General features: G+C 69.1%; 3 protein-coding genes across 12 annotated transcripts in view; 2 read left to right on the top strand and 1 right to left on the bottom strand.

Moving 5' to 3' along the window:
- Positions 1-465: 465 nt before the first annotated feature.
- CARD9 (caspase recruitment domain family member 9) lies at positions 466-8,521 on the top strand. Of its 7 annotated transcripts, XM_085020362.1 has the most exons (14): positions 466-579; positions 1,807-2,006; positions 2,289-2,426; positions 2,790-2,871; positions 2,979-3,283; positions 3,363-3,542; positions 3,628-3,771; positions 3,971-4,096; positions 5,579-5,770; positions 6,089-6,130; positions 6,352-6,400; positions 7,625-7,721; positions 8,102-8,184; positions 8,271-8,521. In XM_085020362.1, exons 4-14 carry the CDS (start codon positions 2,790-2,792, stop codon positions 8,429-8,431), a joined length of 1,461 nt encoding a protein of 486 aa, XP_084876488.1. In that variant the 5' UTR covers positions 466-579; positions 1,807-2,006; positions 2,289-2,426; the 3' UTR covers positions 8,432-8,521. The 7 variants fall into 7 exon arrangements, with proteins under 7 accessions (XP_084876488.1, XP_020936811.1, XP_084876475.1 ...); XM_021081152.2 differs by lacking the exon at positions 2,790-2,871 and having other exon boundaries at positions 3,664-3,771; positions 7,625-7,686; XM_085020349.1 differs by lacking the exon at positions 2,790-2,871 and having other exon boundaries at positions 3,664-3,771.
- Positions 8,522-8,735: 214 nt separating this feature from the next.
- DNLZ (DNL-type zinc finger) lies at positions 8,736-10,453 on the top strand. Its single transcript, XM_021081159.2, has 3 exons — positions 8,736-8,966; positions 9,155-9,294; positions 10,199-10,453. The coding sequence occupies exons 1-3, from the start codon at positions 8,766-8,768 to the stop codon at positions 10,365-10,367; spliced, it is 510 nt and encodes a 169-aa protein (XP_020936818.1). The 5' UTR covers positions 8,736-8,765; the 3' UTR covers positions 10,368-10,453.
- A 2,740-nt stretch (positions 10,454-13,193) lies between these two features.
- GPSM1 (G protein signaling modulator 1) overlaps positions 13,194-21,716 on the bottom strand; it is a 28,549-nt gene continuing 20,026 nt past the window's right edge. For all 4 annotated transcript variants that reach the window (XR_014842724.1, XR_014842723.1, XM_021081153.2 and 1 more), the window contains exons 11-14: positions 21,291-21,470; positions 16,154-16,313; positions 15,654-15,862; positions 13,194-14,726 (exon numbers count right to left, since the gene is read on the bottom strand). Coding sequence is in view for 2 of the 4 variants with exons in the window: in XM_021081153.2 (XP_020936812.1) it covers positions 14,520-14,726; positions 15,654-15,862; positions 16,154-16,313; positions 21,291-21,470 (756 nt within the window). In the remaining 2 variants the exon portion in view is untranslated. The remainder of the gene's footprint in view (positions 14,727-15,653; positions 15,863-16,153; positions 16,314-21,290; positions 21,471-21,716) is intronic.

The raw sequence follows: 21,716 nt of genomic DNA, 5'->3' as shown, positions 1-21,716 counted from the left end.
CAGGGCTGGGCTCCAGGCTTTGCCCGGCCTTCTGCAGCCCTTCTGAAGTGCTGGGGTGGGGGGCTGCTGTCACTGTCATGTGTCCTGGTGGAGAAGGGGTGGTCCCAGGAGGGGCGGGGCCGTGCCAGCCACAGCAGGCCAGTGTGCTGCGGGGCGCCTGTGCCCGGGGCCCTGTTTTGGGACACCACACCGCCCCCTCCTGGGACCAAAGTGGGCCAGCAGGGGCTCGAGCTCTGTCAAGCCTTGGCTCGCACTCCCCACTCCTCAGGGTCAGGGCTGGGCCTCCAGGGCGGGCCCTGGGCCCCGCGGCCAGCCCTGCGCTGGCTGGCAGGGCTCTGGGCAGCCTTCCTGGGGAGCCACTTCCACTTCCCTCCCCCGCCCCCCAGGCCGCCCTGCTCGGGCGAATCAGCAGCGGCCGCAGGGATGGTCCCTGCGGGGTTAACGCCAGGAAGTGCGCTCCCTCCCGCCCCACCCTCCCTGGCCGGCAGCCGCGGCAGCTCCCACCGCTCACACACCGGCTTGGCGGCCCAGGCTGGCCGGCGACCGGCCACTGCACAGGTGCCTCAGGAGGACCCCAAGGTAGGCTGGTCTGGTGCCCTTTCGGAAAGGCGGCGGCAAGCCCAGGTGGCTCAGGACTCTTGGGACAGGGAGAGGGATCTGGCGTGAACACCCCAGAAGGGCACCAAACGGCCTCACCTCTGCTGCCCCGTCCCCCTCGCAGCCACCTGGCACGGTCGCTTCGGTGGAATGCACAGCAGGTCATCGTCAGGCGTGGGTGCTGTGGACTTGAGGCTAGAAAGGCCGCAACAGGCCAGGTCCAGAGACCGGCCACCAAGGTGCTGGTGATTCCTCTGGACGCCGCGCCTGTCGCTAGGCGGGCGGGCCGAGGGCGGTGGGACCCACAGCCACGGCCTCTGGGATACCACGGCCTCTGGGACCGTGCCCCAGCCCCCGTGGCCCGGGAGCCGGTGTTTCCCAGGCAGGTTACAGGCTCAGTCCCAGGTGTTGAGGCGGGGTCTCTGTGCCCCCCGACCCCTCTCCCCCAGGAGGAGGCATGGCCACATGGCTGCTCCTGCTCAGCCCGCCCCAGAGCGTGGTCCCTGCCCACCCGCTGCTGGAAGGGCTAGCAGAGAGCAGCTTCCACGTAGATGGTCCCCTGTCAGGGAGCCAGCATCCCCGTGCTCAGCACTGTGGCCGAGGAGATGGGGAGAGCCCGGGGCCAGCTAGTGCCCAGCACCCAGAGCCTGGAGGAGGCGCGCAGCCGCGTCCTGGGCTGCCTGGGCGACACAGCTGGGCCCTCCCCATGTGCCCAGGGCCCTCCGGTGGGCTGCTCTCAGTCACGCTTCCTGGAGGGCACCACGTCCCTGGGCCTGACCGGAGCGGGCCAGCTGGGCAACTGTTGCATCACCAGCCACAGGAAGCAGAGGAAGGGATGGGAGTGGATGTGCGGGGGAATGAGGAAGTCCCGCGTGGCATGGCCTGCCGCCCGCAGGTGGGGGGCGCCCCAGCCGGGCGCGGGCTGGCCGGGGGTGGACCGGGACCCCTCCCTCATCTGCCGGGGAGGTTGTGCCAGCGCTCGGCCCAAACAGCTCCTGCTGCCCCCTCACCTCCAGGGAGGGAGGCAGCCTCCCTGCCCGCCCACAATGCTCGGGGAGGGGGATTCTCCCTGGGCACAGGCTGGGGGGGTAGCGTGGGGCAGGGGCCCAGGGTGACGGGGGCGGGGGAGAGGAAGCCCAGAGCGGCCAGAGGGCGGGGGCAGGGCAGGGCAGGGCGGCGGGCCAGTTGACGGGCCCTCTCTCGGAGCAGTGCGCCCGCCCGCACCATGTCCGACTACGAGAACGAGGACGAGTGCTGGAGCGGCCTGGAGGGCTTCCGCGTGAAGCTCATCTCCGTCATCGACCCCGCCCGCATCACGCCCTACCTGCGCCAGTGCAAGGTCCTGAGCCCCGACGACGAGGAGCAGGTGCTCAGTGACCCCAGCCTGGTCATCCGCAAGCGGAAAGTGGGTCAGTGCCGTGGGCGGCGGGCTCTGCCCACGCTCGTCCCTGTCCCCGGGAGGCCTGGCCGGCTCGGCCCCCGCCCCGCCCCCCCCATCACCAACCTGTCTGCCTGCGGCCGGGGCGCCGCCATGCACAGCAGAGGCCCCTGGGAGAGCCACACGAGGTGGGTGGCCGATGGGGACTGGCCCAGACCCACTCTGCGGCCACCCCGCGGGGCCTCGAGGGGCCACACGCGTGCCTGGGGACGCCGGCCGCCCCGGCCCCCAGCCAGGCCCATCTGGGTTGCAGGCGTGCTCCTGGACATCCTGCAACGCACCGGCCACAAGGGCTACGTGGCCTTCCTCGAGAGCCTGGAGCTCTACTACCCGCAGCTCTACAAGAAGGTCACGGGCAAGGAGCCCACCCGCGTCTTCTCCGTCATCATTGGTGAGGAAGGGCACCGGGCCTGGGGACCCAGGGCCCGGACTCAGGGGCCGGGGCGCCCCCCTGACCTGGGCCCCTAACGGATAAAGCGTGCATGCGCTCTGGCGGAAGGATACCGCCCGCCTGGGGCCCGCCCGCCCGCTCTCCTGCTGCAGCCCGGGGAGGGGGCAGGGGCCGGAGGGAAGGGGGACCTGAACTCCAGGGCGGGAGCAGGGGGAGGGGAGGCACAGGCTGATTCTTGGCTCAGAGCCCCCCTGCCCAGAAGACCACCTGACCCCACTAAAACCCTGCTCCCGAGAGGCCGCGGCAGCCGGAGAGGTGCCGCTCTCCTGGTCCTGAGTCGTGTCCCCTCGCCTCTCAATCAAGATGACCAAAGTGGACAAAGAGGGAGGGACACGTGAGCCCCTGGCTGCACCGTCCTGGGAGGGGCTGGGGACGGGGCCTGCAGGTGAGTCAGGACCAGACCCCTGGGCCGGGCTCCCCGGGCCGCCGGTCCTGGAGCCGCGCGAGATGCTGGGCTGCTGGGCGCGCCGTCTGATGAGGCCCGGTCCGCAGACGCGTCTGGGGAGTCCGGCCTGACGCAGCTGCTGATGAGCGAGGTGATGAAGCTGCAGAAGAAGGCGCAGGACCTGACGGCGCTGCTGGGCTCCAAGGACGACCTCATCAAGGAGCTGCGCGTGAAGGACGGCCTGCTGCGCAAGCACCAGGAGCGCGCGCAGAGGCTCAAGGAGGCCTGCGAGGCCGGCGGCCGCGAGCTCCAGCGCTGCAAGGACGAGAACTACGACCTGGCCCTGCGCCTGGCCCGTCAGAGCGAGGAGAGGGGCACCGCGCTCATGCGCAACCGAGACCTGCAGCTGGAGGTGCCTGGCGGCGGGGCGGCCGGGCGGGCGGGCGGGCGGGCGGCGGGCCCCCGGGCTGGGCTGACGGGCGGCCCCGCAGATCGATCGGCTCAAGCACAGCCTCATGAAGGCCGAGGACGACTGCTCGGTGGAGCGCAAGCACACGCTGAAGCTCCGGCACGCCATGGAGCAGCGGCCCAGCCAGGAGCTGCTGTGGGAGCTGCAGCAGGAGAAGGCGCTGCTGCAGGCCCGGGTGCAGGGCCTGGAGGCCTCCGTGCAGGTGGGGCCAGCGGGGCGAGCACAGCGCAGCCGGGCGGGGGGCCTCCAGCCCCGCCGCCCCGCCACCCTCTCCCTTGGCGCCACAGGAGGGGCGGCCGGACCAGAGCAGCCCCTACATCCAGGTGCTGGAGGAGGACTGGCGGCAGGCGCAGCGGGACCTCCAGGAGCAGACCCGCACCGTGTTCTCCCTGCGCAAGGACCTGCGCCAGGCCGAGGCCCAGCGCGCCCGGGTACGCGGCCCGCGGTGGGGGAGGTGGGCTGGCCTCTCAGCGCTGCGTCCCTCCCGGCCCCTTCCTGCAGGCGAGGCCCGGCTGGCCGGCCGGCCCCGCCCCGAGCGCGTGCTCCCCAGGCTGGGTCCAGGGTCCGGGCCCCGGGCCGGGGTTGGCGGGGCTGCGGGCGGCGGGGTTAGCTGCCGTCTCGCCCCCGCAGTGCCTGGAGGAGAAGGAGGTGTTCGAGCTGCAGTGCCTGGCCCTTCGGAAGGACTCCAAGATGTACAAGGACCGCATCGAGGCCATCCTGCGGCAGATGGAGGAGGTCGCCGTCGAGCGGGACCAGGTAGCGGTCAGGGCAGAGCCCCTCCGGGGAGGCGGCGGTCAAACAGGCTTTACACAACGCAAGCAGGTCACGCTTTACACACGGTTCTCGCCGAAGAAGGAGAGACGTTCCCCGGTGGCGCGGCAGCAGGTTAAAGACCCAGCGTTGCCACTGCCATGGCTCAGGTGGATGCTGCGGCATGGGCTTGGTCCCTGGCCCGGGCACTGCCCGCAGCCGCGGCCAAAAATAAACTGAGAATGCTGAGGACGCTAATCCCCGCGCCACCTTCCGCTGTACTTGCCGTTTCTTCTTCGCTCTACAAGAATGGGAGTTTTCTGACTTGTTTTGCAAATGGTTTTTTAGCTTAAGAAGCCGTGGCGCCTGTGTGGGCTGCCCTCTTGTGTGCGGGAGCATGCCCGGCGCAGGGTGGCGTCTGCTCCCTGCCCCATCGCTCTCCTTTCTAATCGGTCACAGCCGATGTTCCAGTCGCTTTCTGGAGGGTGACTGTCACTTGGTGTCAGGAGCCTTAAAACGCAGATTCCTTTTAGCCCAGCAATCCGCTTCTAGAAGCCTCTCTCATGGGAACCACAGCCGTGCTGAAAGCCCGGTAGGTGGGTTCTTATCTCAAGGCCATGGACACAGTGAGATCGGGGGCGGCACCTGGAAATGGGCAGCTCAGCAGACAGGAGGTGCCCCCACCCACCGCAGGGAGTGCAGGGCTGTGGCTGGGCCCGGGAGGCCCTCGGCCTGGGGAGGCTGGGGCCTGGCCGCCCAGGTGAGTCAGGGTGGGGGGTCTGTTTGGTCCTAAGCTGGCAGCATGCACAGAAATGAAGGCAGTGCTCTGACTAATCAGGCCTTGGGAGTGCCCGTCGTGGCGCAGCAGTGGTGAATCCAGCTAGGATCCATGAGGACGCGGGTTCGATCCCTGCAGCGTAGCTGTGGCTGTGGCGAAGGCCGGCAGATGCAGCTCGGATTCATCCTCTGGCCTGGGAACCTCCGTATGCCGCAGGTGCGGCCGCAAAACAGATCAAGCCCTGGCCGTTTGGGGTCGCCTGACACAGGGGATGTGGTTGGGCTCCGTGAATTGCGGCTGGAGACGAGACTGGCTTGTCCTCGGGTGACCAGGGGCGTGGGGGTGCGATGAGAGAGGTGGTTAAATCCCACAGCCGTCAACCGTCGTGCTCCTGAGCTCAAGCCCCACCCAGGGTGTGTGACCCCCGCGTGTGGGGAGGCGAGCGTGTGCCGAGCGTGCCAGGGAGCGGTTGGCAGGGGCTAGTCCTGAGGGTCATTGTCTGTAGATTTTCTGAACATACACGCGTTCTGTCACGCGCCTGTATCACGTTTACGACCCCAAACACGAAGGACGTGCTTGAGGACAGAGGAAGAAGCCAGTGCCGGCCCCCCGCCCGCCCTCCTCGCGGGAACACGGCTAGAGATGGGGCGGCCTGTGCTGCGCTTGCGGGGTCCCCACCGCCTGCCCCGCCCTGCGCTGCCGCCCCACAGGCCATCGTGACGCGGGAGGAGCTGCACGCGCAGCAGGCCCGCAGCCTGCAGGAGAAGGACGTGCTGCGGAAGCAGGTCCGCGAGCTGAGCGAGAAGGTGGACGAGCTGCAGCTCCAGCTGTTCCAGCGCGAGGGCCAGCTGCTGGCTCTGGAGGACAGGCTCAGGCGGCAGCAGCTGGATACACCTGTCCTGGTGGGCCTCCCTGGGGTCGGGGGACCCTCGGTCAGAGCCACGCCTGTGCCTCCGTGGGGCCCGGGGCTGTGTCCACTCTGGGGCAGGTGTGTCCCTAGAGACCGCAGAGGCCCGAGGAGGAGCCGCCGGTCCCCAGCCCTTCCTGAGCCACCTCCCTCCTGCTGGTGGGCTCAGGGCCTGGCAGGCTGCTCTGGGTGCTGTGATGGGGACAGAGAGGGGCTCTGGCCAGGGGCCTCCCTGGAGGGTGGGCTGGTCTGGGACCCTTCTCCACGCCCACCCCCGCAAGCCTGCTGACTGACGCCTCTTCTGTGACCCCAGAGCTCTGACCTGGAGGACAGCTCTCCCCGGAGCTCCCAGGAGGTGAGTATGGCCCCGGGGGTCAGCCCAGGGCCGGCCTCGCGCGGGGCTCCGGGCCTCAACCTCCGCCAGCCACCCTCCCGGTGCTGGGCAGAGCAGCGCGGGCCCCTGAGAAGCTTGCACCGGGGCCGGGGGTGGGGCAGTGACGGGGAGGGGGCACACAGAGGGCTCGGCCGTGCGGTGGGGGGTGCTGGTGTAACCGGGTGCCCATCTCTCCTGGGAAGCTCTCGCTCCCGCGGGACCTGGAGGAGGACGCCCAGCTCTCAGACAGAGGTGAGGCGGGGAGCCGTCTGGCGAGGAACCTGGCCAGAGCCTCTTGATCTGCTCAAGTTGGCGCCCACCCTGACCTTCATCACACAACCGAGGACGCGGCTGCCCCAGGACACGCGCCCCAGCCCTGTCCCGCTGGCCTTCACCGCCCCGCTTTACAGATGGGGACACCGAGAAGCAGGGGGATAAGCACCCCCCACGGTTCCCAGCAAGCAAACAAGAGCCCCATTTGAACCCAGGGTCCATGTTTGCAGGTCCAAATCCCAGCTCCGTCCTTGTGGGCACGCCTGGCCCTCAGAGCCCACTCGAGCCCCGAAGGCAGAGTGGCGGCACCTGCCCCCTGGAGCAGGGCCCTGGGGAGGTGGCAGTGGGTCCTGCCCGGGTGTGCCATGCCAGGGAGGGTGCACAGCATGCGGGAGGGGGGGACACAGGTGGATGGCACTGGGGGCTTCGTGTGCGGGAACATAGGACACAGGGAGGCAGAGAGGGTGGTGACAGGGGCTCGCTCTGAAGGCGGGTGTCAGATGGGGGTTTTTGAGGACTGGGCGGGGAGGGGGCGGGGGCGGCGCCGCCCGCAGAGGTAGTGCGTGAGGCCGGACAGACTTCCTCAGCGGCAGGCTTGACCCCAGCCTGGGGGTGGGGATGCGGGCAAAAGGGGAAGAAGAGGCAGCAAATGGAGAAGTAAGGGCTCGGTCCCTCTGCTGCTGCCCAAAGACCTGAGCTTGAGGCCACCGAGCCCCCACGGGGAGAGGCAGGCAGCGCCTTCAGGCAGCCAGCGGCACCCTGGGGTTCCCAGCCCAGGCTGCTGTGGCCCCTGGCGGGAGGCCGGGTAGCCTTCAAGGCCAGAGGGAAAGGTGGCAGCTTCGGGAGAGACAGGGGGCTGGGCCTCTCCCACGGCGATGTCCCTGGGACCTGGAACCCACAGGCCCCAATAATAACCAGTTTAGGGGGTCAGCCCATCAGAGCACCGTTTCCAAGAGTCCTGAGCCCTGGGCCCGTCCGGGCGCTGGCAGGTTTGGGAGAGTCTGCTTGGGAGCGCTGGAATCTGCTCCTGGAAGCGAGGAGGGGCCGTGAGGTCCCCGAGCCCCAGTCCTCTTGTCTGTGCAATGGGAGTCCAAGCATGGACCTGGCAAAGGGCACAGGACTGGCTCAGGGTGAGGAGGTGGAGGTGCCGTGGGCGCGTCCTGGCAGGTGGGCAGGACCAACAGGCACAGCTCTCCTTTCCAGGTGGCCCGGCCATTGAGGAGAGTCTGGAGCAGCAGAAGGAGCGGCTTTCGCTGACCCCCACCGTGAGGCTGCCTGGGGACACCGGGACACCCGGGGGGTGATGACAAGGCTCTCTGCCCTGGGGCCCCTGGGGTGCAGTGTTTGGAAGAGAAGGCAGGGTGAGGGCCAGGCCGGGGCTCTGGCCGCCCCTGCCCCCTGCCCGCCCCGGAAGCCTGTCTCCTGGGCCGGGTGCAGCGCTAACCTGAGTGGGAACTTGGCCTCTCTGTCCACCACACGGAGCCTGACAGCAAAGGGGCTGCAGGGACACTGCAGAAGGAACACTGGCCGGGAGCCGGCCTCACTGGCTGTGCACCCCGGCCCAGCCTTGGCATCTGAAAGGCGGGACAGCCCACCCTGACCCCCCCCTGGTCCCCAGTTCGCAGCCCCAGGGGTGGAGGTGGGGTGCCTGCGGAAGCCTGAGCCTCACCCCTCCTCCAGGACGCAGGCCTGGGCCGCGGGGAGCCCCCGGAGAAGGAGAAGGGGCGGCGGCGCCTCAAGGAGAGCTTCGAGAACTACCGCAGGTGGGCCCCCGCGAGCAGTGGGCAGCAGGGGCAGGGGCACGCCTGCGCACACCCGTGCACATCCGCGCCGTCTGGGTCTCCCGCAGGAAGCGGGCCCTCAGGAAGATGCAGCACGGCTCGAGGCAGGGGGAGGTGGACTGGGAGAACACCACGGGCAGCGACAACACCGACACCGAGGGCCCCTAGCCGGCCCCTCCGTCCAGCCGCCTGGGACCTGGCCGCTGCCCCGCTAGGCCGCCTTTGTTGACGAGCACGGGCGTGTTCTGTCTCTGGGGAATGCACACGCACGTTGCAGTGTTAAAAACGCAGCCGCGTCAATAAACGAGCACCGTCCGGACACCGCCTCCTTTCATGCTCTCGCTCAGCGCGCCCCCGCCCACCCCGCTCCGGCCAGCGCGCACCGCCGGGCGCCAGGGGGCAGCAGAGCGCGGCCCGCCCGCCGGCGACGGAGGCCGAGGAGGGCCGCTTCCGCCGCGTGCCCGCTTCCAAGATGGCGGCGGCGCGGCCTCGACGGCGAGGGGCGGGGCGGCGCGGGCTCGGCGGCGCGGGGTGGGGCGGGGCGGCCGGGGCCGGCCGGTGAGATGCTGCGGGCGGCGCTGGGCCGCTTGCCGGTACTGTTGAGACGCGCGCGGCCCCGGGGCCCGGGTCCGAGGTGGCTGTGGGGGCCCAAGGCGCGCCTGGAGGCCGAGGGGAGAAGGCGGACGTGGGGTTGGGGCCGGCGGCGCTGGAGCTCTGAGCCGGGACCCGGGCCGGCGCACTACCAGCTCGTCTACACCTGCAAGGTGAGTACGCGGCGGGGACGGGCCTGCACCCGGCGCTGGACGGGCGCTGGGGCCAGGACCAGGGGGCGGGGCCTTCCAGGAGAGGGGTGGGGCTATCCCTCGGGGGCGGGGCCTTCCGGAAGGGGTGGGGCCTCGCGGGGTGGGGCTAAGGCCGGGGAGGCGGGGCCTCACCTCGGAGTCTTGCCCAGGTTTGCGGGACTAGGTCTTCCAAGCGCATCTCGAAGCTCGCCTATCACCAGGGTGTGGTCATTGTGACCTGCCCCGGCTGCCAGAACCACCACATCATCGCCGACAACCTGGGCTGGTTCTCGGACCTGGACGGGAAGAGGTGAGGCTCCCTGGGCAGGGTTGGTGACAACGGAGGCCTGTATTGTGGGCCCAGCCTGGTGGATCCTGAGTCTGGGGCCCCACCCAGCCTCCTCGGGGCACCTTCCTCCTCATTCTTTTTTCTTGGCTACTCCCGTGGCATGTGGAAGTTCCCAGTCCAGGGATCGAACCCTTGCCACAGTAATGACCCGAGTCGCTGCAGTGACAACGCAGGGTCCTTAACCTGCTGTGCAACAGGGGAACTCCTGGGGCGCCCTCCTCCTAATGAGGGTTACAGAGCTTACCCCCCGCCAGCTGCCTCGCCAGAGGTGCACTTAAACTTGGAGATCTCATAAATCACAAGTAACTCTCTGGTGTAAGTGTGCCCCGAATACACAGCATGCTTTGATTTGCTGAGTCTCCTGCCCTAGACTAGCCTCCCTTGACCTCTGCCCTCTGGAAGCGGCAGGGCTTGATGGCGTGACAGGGCCATGGGCCTCCCCTGAAACAAGGGCTTCAGACTAGGTTGGCTCTTTTTTCTGGCTGCACCTGCGGAAGTTCCTGGACCAGGGGTCGAACCAGAGCCACAACAGTGACACCACCAGTTCCTTAACCCGCTGAGCCACGAGGGAACTCCAGACTGAGCTGACTCTTCACAGCAACAACTTGCCTTTCATCTTGTTCCTTCCTTACCCAACATGGATTTTGTGAGTGCCTGCCCCGGGCAGGGGTCCCAGCAGGCAGCTTTCTTGTCCTCTGCTGACGCTGGCTGCTTGGCCGCTCCACACTTGGGCGTGTGTGCGAGGTGATGTGCTCGGGGCCCTGGGCCTGCGCCTGACTTGAGCCTGGCCTGGGGTGTCACTGAGGGGCCGAGATGCAGGACAGCGGCGGGGCCTTGAGCGCCATGGCGCCTTCCTCTTTCTTAGGAATATTGAAGAAATCCTGGCGGCCAGAGGGGAGACGGTCCACCGAGTGGCTGGCGAGGGGGCCTTGGAGCTGGTTTTAGAGGCTGTGGGCCCCCCCAGATCTACCACGGCTACGGGAGGGGCTGAGGACCAGGACCCCAGCCACCCTGGCAAGACGGAGGCCAGCTGACCCGCTCTCTGCCTTCAGGAAGGGTGCTCTGGCCGCGGCCGCTCTGGACGTGCCTGTTTCCTGTCAATAAACAGATGTCATTTGCAGATGCTGGGACCTCGGGCTCTCCTGTCATCCCCGATTCTGGAATCAGAATGACTCTCAGGAGCCCCTCCAGGCTGCGGGCTGGGGCCTTGTGCGGCCGCTGGTGTGTCCCGGTGGGAGGGGCCGGATGAGGCCCTGAGCCCCTCCTGGCTGGGCAGTGTGGCGTTGGGCAGGTCACTTTGCCCCCCCTGGGCCCCTGTCTTCCTTCTGCAGGTGAAGGTGCCACCTTGTCAGGAGTGCAGGCCTAAAGCTGAGACTCAGGACAGGCGTGGGGTGGCTCAGTCATGCCACACGTGTCAGCCCCTGATCTTGACAGCCAGGGGGGCGGGTTTGGCACCTCCAGGCCCCACGGTGATCTTGTCCCTCTGGCCTGGCTCAGGGAGGCCCTGCAGGTCCTCTGTGCCCCTGGACAGCACCAGTGAGCCAATGCCCCTCTCAGCCTTGACCCTCAGCTGCCAGCCAAGCAAAGTCCAGAGCGCTCACTGAGGCCGCAGGCAGGCGGGGCAGCCGTGGTGGACGCAGGGGGGAGCGGGGGGCTGCCGTCTGCCCGGGGCTGCTGCACGCGGGCCCCTCCCCCCGGGGCGTGCGATTCGTCTCCCAAGCTCCCCTGACTGCTTTCTCAGGATGTTCCTGTGTTTATGAAAAGCCTGTTTATTTCCAGAAGTGTGTTCTGGGCTGTGTGACCTTCAACATTAATCACCAGCCGCAATCTCGCAGGATCCCGGCAGAATCTGAGCTCCTGACGGCCGCCCCCGTCGCCCGGGGCCCCGGCATTGTTCTCTAGGCGCTGGCGGTGTGTGCTTCGCTGCGATTACCCCCTGTCCTTCCCGCGGGGACAACCATCTATTATCCCACCCAGCGTCAGACCTGGAGGCTGAGCCGGCCCCGGGCCCGCTCCGCACAGGCCCCCAGCGGACCCGCCGGCCTTGAAACGCCTCAGCGGCTGGGCCTTGCTGCCCCCAGAGGGTTGGGACCAGAGTCTGCGGAGCCCCAGGGAGCTGGCCGGGCTCTGAGTGCAGAGCTGGGCTGGGGGGCACCCAGGCCGGACCCCCACCGTGGGGGGAACAGGGGCCTGGGGTTTGGACCTGTGCTCACCACGCCTTTATTCGCCTGCCTTGTGAGGCTGTGACATCGGGCCTGGAGGCCGGGCAGTTCTGGCAACAGTAGCGACGCCGTGGAGGGCAGTGGGACAGGTTCCAGACGGCTCGGGCGCCCCTCTGCCCAGAGCCTGTCTCTGCACCGGCCCACTGGGCCTGCCTCCCTGCTGCTCCCGCGGGAACCAGTTGCTCCCGCTGACCCGGGTGCTCCCCGATTCCCCGGGGGTGCCTGGCCCCTCGTGGCATCTGGGAGTGTCACCGACTCTCCTTGGTGGTGGCGTCTCCTGATCGCCACTGCCCACCCTGGACTGGAACCACATGGCTGTCTCCTGGCCTCCAGTCCCCCTCAAGCCACCCCTGGCTCTCTGTACCAACCCCATCTCCCCCCCTCATCCCAGTCCAGGACCCTCTTTGACAGGTCTAGGCCACCGCCCCGTGACACTGGGACAGCACTGCCCCCAGTGCTGTCCTCCCAAGGTGGAGCGAGGCAGTGGCCTGGAAGGTCTGAGGACAGCTATGCAGGGACCTGTGAGTTCGAGGACATTAAACTTCTTCCTGCAGGACTTCTCAGAGCCTTTATCCTCTGACCTGGCTGTGAGCCAGCGAGGGACACGGTGCCCTCTTATTTGCCGGCAGAGTGCCAGGCTTCCTGGAGCACTGAACTCGTGGGGGGGGGGCTCACCCCTCCCTTCCTCGTGGGCCTTGCCCTCACCCACCCTCCTCTCTCCTTCGTCTCAGGGGCCACAACCGCCTCCTGTAGCCCCTGCCTACACCTTCTCCAAGCGGCTCCCCTTAGCTGCGCCCACCCCCCACCCCCCGGGCTCCCCACCATCCAGCCTCCCGTGGTCAGTGGGGGGTGGCAGGCCTCTGCACAGCGGGTCACCAGGAGTGAGGCAAGGAGCCTCTCGCGTCTCCACCGCTGTCCCCAAGCTCGTTCCTCCCCAGGCCATCCACCGCGCTCCCGCCGAAGCACCGGGGCCGTGCCGTCGCAGGACACCGCCCTGCCCTGCTCTAAGGGGCCTCAGTGCTGGGCAGGTGGGCGGAGGGGCCACGTCGCCCCCCTGCCACAGGGGCTCGGTGGGCCACGCCGTGCTGCCCAGCGTGCCGGCAGCTGCTCTGCTCCGGTGAGTGGGAGGCCTGCTGGGCCCACCTGCCATCTGCCCCCATGTAGGTACTGGGGTGGTTGTGCCAGGCTGACGTCAGCTGGTTATTAGGGGCCTTTCTAGGGTAGGGCTCTCTGCTGGGTGTTAGCTAGTGCCTCCTTTCCAAGCCCCCCACTGCCCCCTCCAGGGCTCCATGGTCCTTCGTGGACCAGCTGGACCGTCCGGGAGAGCCCCCGCAGCTCCCTCCACATGTCCCAGCATCAAGAGATCTGCTCAGAGAAGGCGGCCTGGGGCTCTAGGAGGCACAGCTTTGCAAGACCCTTGGGCTCCAATACCAGCATCCTTGCTGGCTGTGTGTCCCTGGGCTGCCGCTTGACCCCTCTGAGCCCTGGCCCCACGCGGACAATGCCCGGGGGTGGGCGGGAGGCCCTGCCTCTGAGCCGCAGGCCCCCACAGTGCAGCCGAGCTTACCCGGCGGAGGCCGTCACTGCGCCGCCGGAGGGGCCCACACCCCTGCCGGCCCCCATCCCAGCACAGACCGCTTTCACTTGGCAAACTTTATTTTCTCAGGAAAAACAAGAACAAATGTACCTCTTGGGTCGGAAAGGACCCACTGACAACATGGCAAACACGTGTGGGCAATAAATACGCACGTACGTTCAGGTGTGTGGGGCGGCCGAGCAGGAGCCTGTCCCGTGGCCTCCGACCCCACACCCGCCAACCAACCCGGCCCAGGAGGCCGCTCCGCCCAGAGGTCCCCGGGCTGTACCGCGGGGCGGGGTCCGGCCGCCTCCCCACACGCATCAGAGAGCAGGACCGCAGGCCGGGCAAGGCACCACCCAAGAGGGGCCGCCTCGGGCTGTGGGGGCTGTGGGCCGACCCAGGACCGCTCCAGAAGAGGCGTCCGGGGCGAGGGGCGAGGGCTGAGGCCACCATCTCCCACGGGAGAAGGCAGCGATGTCCGCTCCCCGCTGCTGGGGGTGAGGGTTGGGTGCAGGCGGGGGTGAGCTGAGCTGGGCCCCTCCCCACTTGTGCTGAGCGCACAATGCCTCCTCCAAGCTGGGCCCTCGCGCCTGCTGCCTGCCGCCACGGCCGGGGTACAGGCCTCGCTGCCAGCTGGTATTCCCAGAACCAGGCCGCCGCAGCACCCAGGGTCCTGGCTTAGAGGGAGGGATGTTGGCAGCTCAGGACCAGGTGCCCGGTGGGCTGGGGGCTGAAGTGCCAGGGTCTGGCGACCCCGCGTGGGGGCCCTGCCTGCTCAGGCTCCAGGCTTTCTGCGACTGCCTTCCCGCTGCCTCCTCTGGCCCCGGGGGTGGGGAGGGAGGGAGAGGGACCGTTGCTGGGTAAGCCTGTCTGTGCTGGCTGCCCCAGGACGGGCTTTGGGAGGACAGGAGTGCCTGTGTCGCCGGCGGCCCCAGAGAAGAGGCTTCAGAGCCACCGTTGCGGGCTGGGGGCTGCAGGGTGTTCACATTTGGACAGGGCAGGGGGTGCAGGGAGAGCATGTGGAGGGTCTGGACAGCACCGGGAGTGGGGCCGACATGCGGAAGGCCCGGCCAGGGGCAGGGGCAGGGCAGGGCAGGGCAGGGGCGAGGGCTGGGCTGGGCAGGCCCGCAGGAAGCTGCGTACCACGTGGGGCCGGCCCAGGACAGACGCAGGCCCGCGGCCCTGGGGAGGGGGACGCCAAGGGGGCTTGTGCCCAGCGTCCGGCTCAGTGGGAGGGGCTGGGTGGCTCAGAGCCTGCCCTCAGGCATGGCCTAGGGAGGATTTGGCTTCTTGGGGGGGCTGTGGGCATCCTGGACGTGTGTGAGCCCCCCCACCCCAGTGTTCAGGAGTTGGGGTGGGGCGGGCCTGGCTCTGGGCGCAAGGCCTTAGCTGGCACCAGGCTGGCACTGCTGCCGGGGCTCCGGCGGTCCGCCCGCCTCCGGCTCTGGGCTGCCTGCGAGATCCACCCGCTGCTCATCCATCCGCTTGGCCTGGACCCTCTGGATAAGGCTGAAGAAGTCCTCGTCAGGCATGGTGGGGCCACGGGGCAGCACGTCCGGGGGCGGGCAGCGCTGGTCATCTATCCTGGAGGACTGGGTGGACACGGACACGCGGTTGGCGGCCTTGCTCCCAGGCCGGGGGGCCCGGCCCAGTGCTCTGCGGCCCCAGGGACTGCTGTCGGGCGTCAGCGCCAACTCAGGAGGACTGCTCGGGCCAGCCTGGGGCCCCCTGGGAATCAGTTCCACGGGCAGAGCTGGGACCCCTGATCCCTGAACAGCCCACTCGGAAAAGCTCTGAACCAGAGCCGCTGGGTGTGGCTGGGCCAGGGCTGCCGCGGTGTGGACACCAGGACACCAGGGCGGGGCCCCAGTGGGTCAGGGGGCCGAGGAGGCGTCTGGGCTTCTCTGCAGGGCCTGGAGCAGATGGGCTGGGAGCCGGCGCAGCCGCCAGAGCGCACGTGTGTGTGGGCGGGGGGCACGGGGGTGCTCGGTAGGGGCTGGTTTTGACGCTCCTCGGACTCGCCAGGGGCTGGGCTTTGCTCTTCTCTGTGGGAACGAAGGTCACAGCTGGAAACGTTCCAGCTTCCTGCACAGGGGCTGGGAGGCTGCCCCTTCCCCAGCCATGGCGCTGAAGGTCTCCTGACCCCAAAGCTGCGCCTGCAGCTCTGCCCTGCCCGCTGGCTTTACTGTACCCGTGGGGATGGCCAGACCCCCGCCCGCTGCACCCGGGGCCGCGCCTGGCCCTCGTTTTTTTCCCACACAGGTGTCACGGCTGGAGGAACACCTGAGGCCAAGACCTTGGGGTCCCAGCATGGGAAAGGGGGGCCGCCCTGAGAACATCCTGGAGGGCCTCGGGGGCCCAGGAGGAGGACCCCAGGTCTGGGCACCCACGGGCACTCGGTGGCACTGGCCGAGCTGGCCTGTCCCTGCTCCCCCTAGACCCACCCCGAGGGCAGGCCGGTGTGGAGCAGCCCGGGGCCAAGGACGGGCGAGCCCCCGCTTCCCGGGCTGCAGGCCCACCTGGCATTTGATGAGCATATTGAAGAACTCGTCCCCGGGCTCCTGGAGGTCGCCGTCACCCCGGAGGTGCCCCAGGTTGTTGTGGGTTATACGCAGTCCGGGCAGGCTGCCCACGCTGGCCCGCTGGTCGTCCAGCCGGCGGCTCTGGGAGCTGGCAATGAGGTCGAAGAGCTCCTCGGTCTGGGGGGAGGCTTTCAGCGAGGGCTGGGCTGCGGGGCACAAGGGGTGAGGCCCTGGAGGCTGGCGCCCTGCGACCCCAGGCCCCGGCTGCTCTCAGGGCCTCCGCTGTGAGCCCCCACCCACCTCCGGGGGCCCCAGGAAGTGCGGGGGGAGGGCCCGGCCTCCCACGCCAGCTCTGACACCCTGTGTTCTGGAAGGCGGGGTGATGACACGTCTCCCAGGAGGCAGCTTTGGGCGAGGCGGGGATGCGGAGCTGACAGTGACGGGGCCCTCACAGCTGGTCCGCCCTGCCCTCGAGCCCTGCAGCAGCGGCTGCTCACCGATCCGCTCCTCCAGGCTGGGGGAGGCTGTGGCTTCGGCGGCCGCGGCGGGCTGGCCCTCCTCCAGGGGACAGCGCTGGTCGTCCATGCGGCTGCTCTGGAACTTGCTCAGCAGGTCGAAGAAGCACTCCTCGTCGGAGGACGAGGCCCGCGGGATGCCCTGGGGGCAGGGGCGGGCAGTCAGCGCCGGCTCCCCCAGACACAACTGGGGCTGCTCGGCTGGGGCCAAGGTGAGGCTCCTCCTCTCCGACCTGCAGTCCCCCCACGACCCCGGGCGCCTTCCCCCACCCCCGCCCACGTCTCCCGGGTGGAGGCCACCCTCAGCCAGGCCTCTGTCATCCTGCTGGACTTGGCAACAGCCCCGCCTGGCAAGCCTGCCCCCACTGGGCGTCGTCACCCCCCAGCAGCAGCCCCGTGCTCCGTGCCCACCGGGCACTACTGTGCACAAATGCAGCTCCTGCAGTGAGTGCCACCTGTGCCCGGGCACCCTGGCACCCGACACAGCGCTCACTGGTGTCTGCTCAATGAACAGACGAGTGTGCGTGTGAGCCACTAGGCTGCTGGCAGGCTCGGAGCTCTGACGGCCGCTGTATACACTCGGAGTGCCCTGGGCCAGGGCCCTGGCAGGGTGATGGCGGACCCAGAGGTGCCAGCCACATGAGGTCACACCATCAAAGCCGAGGAGCCCAAACCATGGGAGGCAAGGGCTTCTGGATGCCCCCAGCCCTCCCCTGTGGGGTCTGGATATGTTTACGTCGAGCCGGTCTGTGTGCAGGCCCGGAGGACAGACGCGGGGAGGGCCAGGCCGGAGAGAAGGTGCTGCGGTGGCCCAGCCCCTCCCCCGTCTGCCGGCCCGGGTTTGAGTGTGAAGGCCCGCGGGCTGCTGAGCACGGGGGCGCAGAGCCCGGAGGCCCCGCCGGGAGTCGGTCCTGGTCGCCGGCTGGACCACAGGGACTCCGGGCGATGCTGTCGGCGTGCAGCCCAGACAGTAGGGAGGGCTGACCTTGGGGTGACCCGGCTGGGCCTGGGCAAGGCCCTGGGAGGGAGGGGACCCTCGGAGGGGCCACGGTTTTTAGGGGAGGGGGTAGGGTCTGAGGCCAGGTCACTGGCTGGATGGCCTTGGCTAAGCCCCCTCCCGCCCGCCTCGGTCTGCACCCCGTGAGGCATGGTCTCTCTGAAGGACCCCCCCACCCCCCGCAACAGGCCTGGTCCAGCCTGAGGGCTGACTGGGCGGCTGCGGGAGCTTCCTGAGGGCACTGGGCTGCTCGAGGACGTCCTGCGCCCCCTCCCCCATCAGAAGCTGGTGCCCTTGGCTGCTCAGAGTTGGGCCCGGCCTGAAACGTGTGACCTTCAGAATCCCACCACCCAGAAGAGGCCCAACACAGCAAGAACTCTTCAGAGCTGGGCTCAGGCTGCGGGGCAGCGCGGCCTCCGAAGGCCAGACGCACCCGTTGAGCCGAGAGGGGCGGCCGGGCAGGCAGTCCCACTGACCTGAGCCAGCACGTGGCAGCTTGGCAGCGAGCCCCCACCAGGGCTCAGGTCCTGGGGACACTCCCCACCCCCTGCCTGACCTGGGAGGCCCAGAGCCAAGGCTGGGGGGCTCTATCCTCCCCCCTAGAGCCTAGTGGGGAGGGAGCACTGGCTCCGAGAGCCCTGGCAGGGGCTGCGCCCACTCGGGGCCTCCTGGGGGACCTGCAGGCCCAGCCGCTCTCTGCTGGGTGCGCCACGTGGGCCTCCACCAGGCGGTCGCGGGCTCCGCTCGCAGGCCGAGGGCCCTTTGGCTCAGCCAGGCGAGGGGTGAGCACAGGTCCACCCCGCTCAGGGGACACCTGCTCCCGGCCCGCAGCCCAACATCGGGCCCTGGCTGGGTCTGCAGGTCATCAAAGCCAGGCGCCTCCCAGAAAAGGTGTGAGCCCTGGGCCCTACTTCTCTGGACGCACGCCCCCAACACTCCTCCAGCCTCCCCTGGGCTGGGACTCAGGCTCCCGGGGTGCACCTGGAGGACAGTGGGGGGGTTTGCCTGGAGGCCTCTTGTGGCCCCGTCACCACCGTGGCCAAGGCTGGGCCGAGAGCCCCTCCCCAGCCGTCCAGACAGGCTTCAAAGGCCCGAGACCACAGCACTGCGCCCTCCAGCAGGACACAGTCAGGGGACCTGGGGGCCACCTCCCACTCCTGCCACCCTCTCCTCTGTCCCAGAGGTCGGAAGCCTGGCCTCACTCCAGTCCTCCTGCAAAACGTTCAGCACCCCGGACGAGGAAGCTGGCTGGGTCACTAGTCTGGTCACGCACTGTACCCCCCCGCCCCAGGCCTGGAGCTGCCCGCCCCGACAGCCAGCCTGGCCATCGCCTCAGGGCTGTGGCTCTCATGGCTCCCGAGCTGCCCAGGATGGAGAGCAGGGGTGGGAGGCAGCTGGGCCGGTGGGCAGCCTTGTGCCGGACGCCCCCCCCATACCTGACCGCTGGCCCCCAGCCAACCACACGGCCACTTGGGTAACTGCACCCCCCCCGCCAACCATCACCCCTGCCCCCCAGCTCACACGGGCCACGAGGCTCCGCCCATGTCGGGGACCCCACACTCACGCGGATCGGCGGCTCTCCCCAGGAGCGGCCAGCCGCGGGGTGGGGCGCTGGACCCTGTGGAGCCCGGGCAGGACGCCAAGGTCCCTGTGCTCTGCCCGCGGTGCCCGGAGCTGCCTCACCACTGAGGACCACGGGCTCTGCTCGCTTGATGCTTAAATAGGACCCAGGGTGACGGCTCCTCCCCTGTCCCCGCGCACACGCCCGCGGGCGCACACACACACACACACGCACCGGCACACACACAGGCACTCTCCGTAAACACTCGGAGATGGATTTGCCGAGCGCAGAGTCTGCGGGTAGTCGCGGTCGCGGGGCCGGGGGATGGGGCCTGTCTGGAAAGCTCTTTCCCACCCCGACAGCCCGACAGCGCCCTCTCCCTCCCGAGCCGCCAGCCTCCTCCAGCTCCGACCCCCCAAGGCCCAGGCTCAGCCAGGGGGACCGGACCCTGCGCAGCTGCCCCCGGACCTCTGCCCACCCTGGTGACCTTTCCTGCTCTGGAAGGCCCATCCCTGGGCCTGGCAGGGGCCGACCACACGAGGCATCTGAGGAGCTGGCCGCGAGCCCCGGCAGGGGCGAGGATGGGACGCGGGGCCCCCCAGGGCCATCTCTCTGTCCTGCGCCTTCCACGGGTGGGGGGCGGCTAAGAGCAGCCGGCTCCTTCCCCCTCGGCCCCGGACCCACCTCAGCCTGGCCCCCTGAGGCTGCCTCCCCGGATGGGCCTGGGGCTCAGCCCGCCGATGGGGTCCAGGCTCGGGACTCAGGCAGGAATTTTCTCTACCGGCTTCACCACGGCCCGGAGCCTTGCCGTGTCCTCTGCGGGGGCCAAGCTGGGGGTGCCAGAGCTGGCCGGGGCCTTGGGACCTCAGCTCCAGGCTTCCTGGCCAGACGTCCTCAAGCCATTTTCTCTACTGCCCAGGGCCGTGGTCTCTGCCTCGGGGCTGCTGTGGGCACAGCACACGTGACGAGCCTGAGCTGCGGCTGCCGACCATCCGGTCCGGATCTGCAGCGATGGGCTTGGCTGAGGCCAGAATTAACGGGTGGGCCGGGCGGTCTGGCAGGTCCACTGTCTGCTCCAGCCGCTGCTCGTCTGGTGGCTTCCACCTCCCGTCCTGCCTCTGGGACCCCAGATGGGAGGGCGGCCGGGGTACGGCTTGGCTCTGCTTGCCTTGGGGGACGCTTTCAAAGCAGCCCCCGTGCGGGAAGGCGGCGGTGGTTTGGGGCTTCTCTCTGCTCCCGCTGCGGCGGGGGCCGAGGCGGCCGGGGAGTGGGCTCTGCCCCGCCTCACTCGGCCCCCGTTACCCAGCATGAACGCAGGCTGTGAGGACGGCGCCGACCCTGTAAACACCTTCCTTTTTGCTTTTTAGGGCCGCACCCTCGGCGGATGGAAGTTCCCAGGCTAGGGGTCCAATCGGAGCTGCAGCTGCCGGCCTGCACCACAGCCACAGCAAGGCCGGATCTTTAATTCACTGAGCGGAGTCAGGGATTGAACCCGAGTCCTCATGGATACTAGGCAGGCTCGTTACTGCTGGGCCATGACGGGAGCTCCCACTCCCTGGCGAGCATGACCTTGAGCAGGGACGCCAGGCCGTGGGGGCCAGGAGCACAGGCCAAGCCTGGCCCACACTCTGCCTGCGGCGGCTCCCCAGTGTCCTGGCCCTTTCCAGCTGGACCCACTTCCCCGGCCTGACCTCGGGGGCCAGCCCCGCCCCGCCCCACCCCAGGACAAGTTCTCAGGCCCCTCAGACCACCCGCAGCCATACCTCCTCAGACCCCCAAGCGCCCGCTGCGCCAGTGGCATCGCCCTGCGCTGCCTGGGCTCTGGGGCAGCGGGGGGCGCCAGCCCCTCACACACAGGCAGTGTCAGCAACATCCTCCTTTACCTGAGGCCCGAGCAGGGCTCCCCCCTGCCCCAGGGACAGCCTGGCCTCTGTCCTCATCTCCCTCCAGCGACCCAGGCTCCAGCGGTCACTTGGCCACTGGGGAGGCCGGGGCCAAACGGGGCAGGCGGAGCTCCCCCAGGCTCGTGGGAAGACAGAGCAAGATGGGGCTGACAACACCCAGCACGGCACCCACGCGCCTCGAAGCTGGAAAGGTGCTGATTAAACCCTGGGAGAGAACCGCTCAGGCTCGTTCTCTGAGGTCTGGATCCAGGTTGACCTCTGAACCTGGGCTCGGACAGGCAGGTGGGTTTGCCCCTGTGCCCTTGGTAGCCTGGCCCTCCCCTGAGAGCCTGGAGAGGCCAGCCTGGGCTCCGAGGCAGAGGGTCGCCCGGGGCCAGGCCCCCAGCCCCCACGATCCGCCTCCTGAGGAGTCCGCCTCCCCGCCCAGCCGTCCACAGCCCCGTCTGTCCGCCTCCGTCCGCCGTGGCCCCAGGCTGCCCGAGGACCTGACCTGCACCCCAAGCGGTCCTGCAGACCTTTCCTGGGCTGTCTGCTGCCTGCCCCTCCTGTCCACAAAGCTGTCCCCGCAGCAGGGGCCCACCGGGTCCCAGGGGTCAGCACGGGGCCGTGACCTCGGCCCCCCGAGACGCTGTCAGCGCCTGAGGAGACGTCGCCTACCGTGCGAGGCACCTGCACCCGGACGTCGGCGCTGTCCAGCGGGGAGTGGCCGCCCTCCCGGGGCCTCCTCTCAGCAGCGTCTGGCCCTTCCTGGTACTTGCGGCTCCTCACGGGAAGCGGGAGCAGGTCCCTGCCGGGCCCCCGCCAGTCCCCCGCATGGTGGCTGTCTCCGTTCTGCTCCTGGAGAGGGGGAGGAAGGCGGGCGTGGGAGGGCGGCCGCGATCCCGTCCCAGGACCCTGAGGGGGGCTGAGCGGACGCAGCCCCCGCTCGCTGACACACACGGGGGCGCTCGGGCGCCCGAGGAGGACGGAGCGGCGCTGGGCAGCGTGGGGCGGGGAGGGCGGAGGTGCCGGAGAAGCTCGGACAGCCGCAGGCGTCCACCTGCCCACACCGAGCCGTGGGTGACGAGTGGCCCTGAGCCTTGA

Source organism: Sus scrofa, chromosome 1 (genome assembly GCF_054392235.1).
Source record: "Sus scrofa isolate SSC_HxYL_T2T_F1_AM1 chromosome 1, Sscrofa_HxYL_maternal_Yorkshire_Landrace_v2.0, whole genome shotgun sequence".
In the NCBI taxonomy this organism is placed as follows: domain Eukaryota; kingdom Metazoa; phylum Chordata; class Mammalia; order Artiodactyla; family Suidae; genus Sus; species Sus scrofa.
This window is presented reverse-complemented; position numbering and strand designations above follow the sequence as displayed.